Source organism: Manihot esculenta, chromosome 12 (assembly GCF_001659605.2).
Source record: "Manihot esculenta cultivar AM560-2 chromosome 12, M.esculenta_v8, whole genome shotgun sequence".
NCBI lineage: Eukaryota > Viridiplantae > Streptophyta > Magnoliopsida > Malpighiales > Euphorbiaceae > Manihot > Manihot esculenta.
In genome coordinates this window covers 6,418,084-6,427,432 of record NC_035172.2, presented here as the reverse complement: position 1 = coordinate 6,427,432, position 9,349 = coordinate 6,418,084, and the positions used below count along the sequence as shown (strand labels likewise).

Below are 9,349 nucleotides of genomic sequence, written 5' to 3'. Positions count from 1 at the left end.
TATTAAATTAAATATTTTTTATTTTTAAGTACTTTAAATATTATAAAATATGAAAAAAAATTTCTCAAAATATTATTTCCACCTAAACAGACTTTTAAACTCTTAAAATGACCCAAAATGAATAAAAAAGATATTACATTTTTTTTTCTCAGTCTAGGCTAAATTTTAATAATCAATTTCATAAAGAATATTATTTCCATCCCATAATTTTTATCACCTTTTTTAATTATTCTAAAATTATTTTTTTTACTATAATAACATATAAATTAATTATTATAATCCTATTTATTTTTATTTTATTTTTAAAAAATCTCCCAAAATATTTTTTAATATTTAATATAGTTAAAATGAATATAATGAAAAAATTATATTTCTTAATATATGTAAGAAATAAATTGAAAAAAAATTATGGAACTTGTTTATTGAATAAATATTAAATAAGATATTTTTAATTTTTGTGAAAATTCAATTTCCGTGTGAATGAATACCTTTACAAATCAGTAATTAGTAATATGAATAAATTTAAAAAGTCAATAATTGCTTGTGCATTAAAGAAGACAGATTTCATCTACAAAAAGCCGCAGCATTTTTCTTAATAATATTTTAAAAATGGAGTTTACCAGCAACAATATCCAGATGAAGCCATCCTCTTATCTCTTCAAGCCAACAAACTTGCTTTCCTTGCTCTTGCTGTGTAATCTTATAGCATTTTCTCGCTCTTTTTCTTCTACGCAGCCACGATGCCATGACAATGAGCGATCTTCTCTGTTGCAATTCAAGGAAAGCTTTGTCGTCGACAATTCCATTAAGGGTTGTGATCCTTTTGCTCCTTCAAAGATCGATTCATGGAAGCTCTTCCATGGCGAAAGAATTAGTGACTGTTGCTCATGGGATGGTGTGGAATGTGATGAAGAAACCAATCATGTGATTAGCCTTGACCTCAGCAGCAGTTGTCTCTTTGGTTCTATCAACTCCAACAGCAGCCTGTTTCATCTTCTTCAACTTCGAAAGCTTAATCTTGCGTACAATGACTTCAACTTTTCTCCAATACCTGCACGAGTAGGCCATTTCTTGAGGTTAACTCATCTCAACCTCTCTTCTTCTGGCTTTTCTGGTGAAATCCCTGATGAAATCTCTAATCTATCCAGCTTGATTTCCCTTGATCTCTCTGGTAACAATGATCTGAGGCTCCATAAGCTTAGTATGAGAGGTCTAGTACAAAACCTGGCTCATTTAAAAGCACTTCATCTCTCGAAAGTTGACATATCATCAAGGGTGCCTGACCTCTTGGCAAATTTTGTGGCTTTGGAGTCTCTCCAACTTGATCAATGTGAGCTGCAAGGAGAATTTTCAATGGGCATTTTCAAGCTTCCAAAGCTGAAAATGCTTGACATAAGTGGAAATTCGGATCTCAAAGTCTCTTTGCCTGACTTTCAAAAGGGAAGTCCTCTCAAATCACTGATGCTCTCAGAGGTTAAATTTGTGGGAGAGATACCTTCTTCGGTTGGAAATCTTGGCAACTTGGAAGAACTCGACATCTCACGGTGCAATCTCACAGGGCAGATTCCATCTTCCCTTGGTAACCTTACAAAACTTACACTTCTTTCCCTCTCATATAACGATTTCAGGGGCCAAAATTCTTCCTTGTCGTGGATTGGTAAGCTAAACAAACTCACTTTTTTGGATCTTCATGGTATCAACTTGAATGATAATCTCCCATCTCAGCTCATGAACCTGACTCAACTTTCTTATCTAGATTTAGGCTATTGCCAACTTACTGGTCCAATCCCATCTTGGCTGGGGAACCTGACTGAACTTTCCGCCATTTTTCTAGATCATAATCAACTAATAGGTCGAATCCCATCTTCACTGATATATAGAAGCAATATTGAATATTTATTTCTGAGTTCCAATCAGTTTTCAGGTCCAATCCCATCTGTAAACAACACTCTTTCCCAGCTGAGTCACTTGGACATTTCATCAAATATATTGCAAGGTTCCATTCCCAGCAGTCTTTCTAAACTCCAGAATCTTGTAATTCTTGAGCTTCATTCAAATAGTTTAACAGGAGAAGTGGACATAAATATGTTTCTTCAATTGAGTAGCTTAGTGGTATTATCCTTGTCATTCAACAATCTGATGTTGCTCACCAAAATCAGCTCAAATGCCAACGTTCAAAAATTTAAGTTTCTGGGATTGGCATCATGTAACCTGAGTGAGTTCCCTGGTTTCTTGCACAATCAAGATCACTTGCAAGTTCTAGACCTTTCCTCCAACAACATTCATGGTCAAATTCCTTCCTGGGTCTGGAACATTAGTACAACTTCCATGTATTTTATGAACCTTTCTCACAATTTCTTGACTGGTTTTCAACAAGACCCATATCCAGTTGTTCTTCAATGGACTCATTTGAAGGTCTTGGACCTCAGATCCAATATGCTACGAGGATCTCTCTCAATCCCTCCACCATCCAGCAACATATGGAGGAAGGAATGTAATTTGGAAATGATCAATTTGAGCCAGAATCTCATAAAAGGAAAAGTACCAAGATCAATCGCTAGTTGTAAGAAGCTAGAGTTGCTTGATTTGAGCAACAATCGATTCACCGATAGTTTCCCTTCTTGGGTAGGGAATCTTCCAAAGTTGAGAATCCTGAATTTGCGTTCCAATGGTTTTCATGGGGTGATAAAGAATCAGAAAACCTTAAACTTCTCCAAGCTTCAAATCATTGACTTGTCTCATAATAATTTAACTGGAGAGTTGCCTTCAAAGTACTTCGAAAGTTGGAACGCCATGAAAGTTGCAGATGCAAATCATACAGGATACATAGGAAAAAATCAGGAGTTCACCGTATCTGCATATTATTCAACGTACGACTACTCAATGATCATCAACATCAAGGGTTCACAAATGGAGTATTTGAAGATTCCAGGAACTTTGGCTGTCATTGATTTCTCCTACAACAGATTTTTAGGCGATATTCCAGAAGCCATTGCAAATCTTAAAGCTCTTCATTTGCTTAACTTTTCAAACAACATTCTCAGGGGTCATATACCATCATCTTTAGCGAACTTGAAAGAATTGGAATGCTTGGATCTTTCTGCAAACAAGTTTTCAGGAGAGATTCCACCACAATTAACACAACTTACATTTCTTTCATCTTTCAACGTGGCATACAATCAGCTTGAAGGGCCAATTCCTGGAGGAAACCAGTTCAATACTTTTGGAGAGGAAGCATATGCAGGGAACATAGGATTGTGTGGAGCTCCTTTGAAGAAGAAATGTGGAGACGTGGAGGCATCTGCACCACCTCCTTCATCTCTGGAAAAAGATGATGATGGATCAGGATCTCCATTTGAATTTGATTGGAAGATAGTTTTGTTGGGCTATGGAAGTGGGTTGGTTGTTGGAGGCATTGTTGGGCACATATTCACCAGAAGAAAACGGGGTTGGATTTTGAGAACGTTTAGGTTTGGGAAAAAACAACCAAGAAGAAGACAGAGGCAGACAAGAAATAGAAACAGACATTGATCCAATTGGAATTGATAGTTGGGAATTATTATTATTATGTTAATTTAATAGTTTGGACGCTGAGATGTACGTGCATTAAAAAAAAAAAAGAACTCGGTGGCATTCAATATTGTGTTTTAATTAAATAAGTATAACCAGTGATTAGCTTAAGCATTAATTTAAAATCAACTTCCACCACAAGAAGCCTAACCCCCAAATCCCATTGCCAATCAAACCCAGTTTCATAGTATAACCACCATCCTCTTCAGTCCCGAGAACTCCACCTCCACCTCCACCTCCCTTAATTACCAGGATTTGCCTTATAATCACCGTCGGAGTTTAATTTAGTCCAGTGAGCGTCCGAGGGTTTCCATGAGACTCGGATGATTGATTTCGTCAAGCCATATATTCGATTAAGCTATAAAAATATATATTTAGATCATATTATGAGAAGATCACATATAAAAAATATATTTAGTTAGGCTATAAAAATTAAACTAATTTTTTGTTAAATTACTTGTATTTAAAAAATATTTTCTTTCCTTCTCTTTTTCTCTTTTTTCTAAGAATATAAAATTTCATTTTACAGTATATAAGAAAAATAGAGAAATTTAGAGTTAACTAAAATTATTACAGCTAAACATACAAAAAATTAAAAAAGTTAAAAATAGAATAATTCTTTTTTCTTAAACCAATACTCTTTATGTATTAATTAACAAAAAAACTAAAATAATGTAACCTTTCTAATAACCATCACTTATTGTATTTTTTTAATAAAGCCAAAGGAATATATATAATATATAAGTTTTATTTTATTATATTTTATCACAATTTATTATTTGAAAATATTTTTAAATTTTAAATATTAAAATTTTATTCTAAAGAATATAATAATAATTATATAAAAATTAATTTTGTTATAAATATGTCAAGGTATTATTATAAAGCCCGTAAAGGTCAGAAAAAATCAAGAAGCTCGTAAATGTTAGAAAAATATCCGAAAGCTCACAAAAGCAATTAATATCAGAAAACTCGTCAAGGCTAAAGAAAGCTTGAAAGCACACTAGGGTAAAAAAAATGCTGAAAACTTGTTAAGGTATTATTATATCATTTGGATTAATTTTTGTCAATATAAGATTTTAAACCTAACTGGTTGGCAGAGTAAGCAAGGACATCATGTGTTCAACCTGGAAAAATAAATCTCATGACTCAGATTATGAAAACAACTGTCACCTTCGAATTTAAATGATCAAAGATCAGCGGAAACCTCTAATGTTACATGAGACTCGTCCAAAGTGAGCAGTGAGTTGTCACCATAATATTGGATCACGTGGCAAGAATTTGATAAACTAATACGCGGTTCCACCAGTAGAAAGGAAGGTCTAGATGATCATGGTGTCCATAAAGAGAAAAGGAGACCCAAGCGCTTCAGGACAGATCGGTCTTAGGTCGGATAAGACTTGCTCTCATAACTTCAGAGCTCTATAAGGAAATCACCGTTAACAACTACAATTTAGCAGATCCCCTTCACACTTGCAATCATGAAATTTCCGACCAATCAATCGTTGAAAGTCTAACAAATCGGCCACATCATTGCTGAATTATAAAAAGATACTATATTTATACATACCTTCTTATAATATAAAAAGAAACAATCATAGAGACAAATATATGATATTCTTAAATACTACTCAAATTCTAAACAATTCATTGTATTCTCTCCATTCTTGAGTATCGGCTTGGCTGCCGTGGGTACCACTACCACGTTATATTTTTTTCTTTGCACATTTAGTCAATCACAACATAATTTGGTTTCGATCATTTCATCATTTTATTTTCAGCAATATCAGTAAATATATTTTGATTTAATATTAATTTGTTAAGGATTTATTAAAATTTAATTTAATTTAATTTTTATATTTAAAACATTAATTTAATAGAAAAAAGATAAAAATAGTTGCAACACACTTAAAGGGTGACTATACCGAGTATTACATATCTCATATGACTATCATCTATTTTACTAAAATTTGTACACCTGTATTTTAATAATTTTATCTATCGAATGCCTTAAATTTAATTATGATTTAATAAGAAATTAAACTTTTAAAAAAATATTACTTTTAAACATAAAATTCATAGTTTTAAATTTATATTTAAAAGTAATCTTTTAAATTTATTATTTTAAAATTGTATTTAAAATATTTTTTTAAATTTAAATATTTAAAATAATATAACTTTTAAAAAATTTAGTTATTTAAAAGTATTTTTTAAAGTTTAACGATTTATTAAATTACCATTAAAGTTAAAGTATTTAATAGATAAAAATATTAAAATATAACTATTTTGCCAAAGTTTTATTATTAAAACTCAACTTAGAATTTTATTATTAAAACGCCAGTCTGATTTATTATAAATATATTAAATTTAAATTCGATTTTAGCTAAGCTCGAATTAAATTTATTTATATTATTTAACGTGCTCAATTTGAAATTGGCTAGCCCATAAGTTTTATAACATAATCAAAATAAATTAAACAAAAATTACTACTTAATTAATATAGTAAAAAAAAACTATTAATTACTATTGAGATTTTAAAAAACATATTAAAACGTTTTTAATATTTTAAAAAATCTATTAATTAATTTTTTATTAATTGTAGACATTAAAATTTTAAAATATTTTTATTACAAATAAATTAATTATTAAAATTTTTATAAAATTAAAAAATAAATTAATGAATTTTTTATAAACTAAATAATAAAATATTTTTATTTGAATATTTTGCCGTTATAAACTTAATTATATTTAGAAAATTTATTTTTTAGTCCCTGAAATTTAATGCAATTAATACTTTTATCCTTCTATTTTGGCGACCCAACACTTAAGTCCCTCATTTTCTCTTCCGTTCAAACTCGTAGTCCTTCCGTCCAAAATAGTCGTTTGGTTAAAGAGTCAAAGGTGAGAGGTGAGAATTTTTTCCAAAAATACCCTTAATAAATTTGTTAAAACACACTCAACCTAAAATCTCTCAATCTTTCTTCTCTTTATATCCTTTCCATTTTTTTTTGCCCATTGTTGATTCTCTTTTTTTTTTTTCTCTTTTCCATCTTTCTTCTTCGTCATATCTTCACTTTTTCTATATCTTCACTATTTCCTTTTAGCATGATATGTTTGCTCACATTCAAGGGAAATGTCATAATTTGCAGGAACATTCGGTCTTAATAAGAGGAGGTAGAGTAAAGGATCGCTAGATATGAAATCCCATTGTATTCAAAGAGTCAAGAATTTGCTCAGAATTCCGGATCGAAGAAGAGGCAGATCAAAATATGGTGCGGAAAAATCCAAATCGATATGAATGGAAGATGCCTCTGTAACTTGTTTTTCTTGGTCAGTCGAGTTTATTCGTTCCAATTTATTGGTTTAATCCGGTATAAATCTCATAGTCGGAGAATTCACTTTTGCTTTAGCTTAGGATGAGTTCATAGGCACAGTACAGGTTACGTAGTCAGAGTGAAAAAGATCCAATGTTCCAGATCCAGATCCGCTGCTAGTCTTTGCTTCACTAGTCCTTGCTTCAGTTGGTTTACCTACTGATTGCAAGATCCAAGGTTGGTTATGAAGCTTTAGCTCAGTAGGCATGAAGCAATTGATAGAAGGCTGAATCTCGTTTCTTTATGAAAACCCATTCTTTGTAACTAAAAGAGGAGTCTTTTGGGGCAAGGGAGGAAGCCGATGAATTGGGGTCGGTTGGTGAACTCTAAAGGCAAAGCCTTGCTCTGTTGTCTGAGAACTAATAGGTCGAACAGTAGGTCCTGGATCTTGAACTTGTAGCTGCTGTTGTGGTTGTGGTTGCTGCGGCCGTTCTTGAGTAGCAAAAGCAGGAGACACGGGGGCTCTACGAAATCGGGCATGGCTGGTTCTTGTGGTGCGACCCAGCAAAGAAATAACCTTTTTGAAACTGTTAACAGTTGCACCTGTAACAGTCATAATATAATCTATCACAGAGGATTATAAACGGCTGAAGAGGATAATAACCCAGGATAATACTGTTGTTGCTGCTGCAACTGATTTCTTTTTAGTAGCTTTATGACCTCCTTTTGGATCCCATTAATTGCCGCTTCTTGTTTTTCTTTGCTGTGATTGATTTTCAAAATTACTTCTAAGACTTACACCTGTTTCATTGTTTCAATATTCATTTAACATAACAAACATGAGGATTAAAGTGCATTGGGTTTGGGTTTTGCGATTTTTAAATAACAACACTTTTAGTGATGGTTAATTTTATTAATTCACATGTCTCAAACGACTATTTTGAACAGAAGGACTATAAATTTGGACGGAAGAGAAAGTGAGGGACTTAAGTGTTGGGTCACCAAAATAAAATGATAAAAATATTAATTACGTTAAATCTTAGGGATTAAAAAATAATTTTCCACATTAACTCCCGCAAACTGTAATACTTTTTTTTTTCCAAAAATAAAAAATCTATTACTGAGAAAGATACAAAGCTTAGCCCATTAATAAAAGGTATTAGTTACAACCCAATGACAGAGGCCCATACAATAGAGTCCAAGCCCAATAACCTCTACAGCATAGCAACCTTATGATAATTTGGGTGGACAAGGGCAACCCGGTCCAGACTGCAAACCGACCAATCATGAAGAAGACGAGAGGATAGCATCACCGATTGAAGGTACCATCTACTCCGGGGAGAACCGCAAAAAAACAAAACTTCCTCTTCTGCAGAAAACAAATACAAGCTTTAAGAAGGCAAAACTTCCGGAGATCTCTTCAACGGATGAAGCAGGATCACCATATTGTGGCTTGGCATAGCTTGAAAAGCATGTAAGAGATGAAAAGAAAAACAAGGGGACGATGGTAAGACAGAGCTCATAGGGACTGGAGCAATCCACAGCGGCGGATTCAAAAATTTTGAAATGGCCAAATTAAATAAATAATTAAAAATAATATATATTAAAAAATATATATATTATAAAAAGTTGATGAATAGTACAATGAAATTATAATTTTTTTATTATTTAAAATTTATTTATAATATTTTTATTATTAATATTTATCCATCATATACATTCTTTATTATGGATAAATAATACACCATTCAATATTAATATTAATAGATTAACATATTTTAAAAAAATCACTTTATCCATACAATAATACACCATTCAAATACATTAATAATTTAATTTAACATATATTATTAAAATTTATTTTTTAAAAAAATAATATTTTATTAATTCACCTGTAAAATTATATTTCACCAACATTTAAAATTTAAACTATTATCCACTGAAAAATATTTAAAATTTATTTAATTTTTCTAATTTTATTTTGACATAAACTATTGCCCATAAAAAATATATTTAATATTTATATAATTTTTCTAATTTTAATTAGACTTAAACTATTATCCATAAAAATTATATTTAATCTTTACACAATTTTTTTAGATTTTTATTACATTAAACTATTAAACATAAAAATAATATTTAATATTTATAAAAAAATTTTAATTTTGAATATTATTAATTTAAATATATAAATAAATAATTTAAATACATTTTTACAGCAGAAGTATATATTTCAAATGGAGAGAGTATTTATTACCTTTTTTTTTTTTGAAATGGAGTTATTACCTAATATTTAGCAATTAAATTAAATTTAACTTTTAATCTCTTTAAATTAATCTTACTCTTAATCTCTCAAATTAAATAAAATTTATTAAAAAGATAAAATTAAAAAAAATATATAATAGAAAATGTATATAAAAAAACTATATCACACATGACAAGTATAAATATAGTACCAACTTCAA

The 9,349-nt window shown here is 30.6% G+C and overlaps 1 protein-coding gene across 1 annotated transcript; it reads left to right on the top strand.

The window, feature by feature from the left end:
- The first annotated feature begins 601 nt into the window (after positions 1-601).
- On the top strand, positions 602-3,664 carry LOC110627754 (receptor-like protein 6). The gene has a single exon (XM_021774115.2). It carries the CDS (start codon positions 610-612, stop codon positions 3,529-3,531), a length of 2,922 nt encoding a protein of 973 aa, XP_021629807.2. The 5' UTR covers positions 602-609; the 3' UTR covers positions 3,532-3,664.
- The last annotated feature ends 5,685 nt before the right edge of the window (positions 3,665-9,349 follow it).

Excerpts from the sequence above, each read along its gene's own strand:
- LOC110627754 (XM_021774115.2), top strand. The coding sequence starts at position 610 with ATGGAGTTTACCAGCAACAATATCCAGATGAAGCCATCCTCTTATCTC.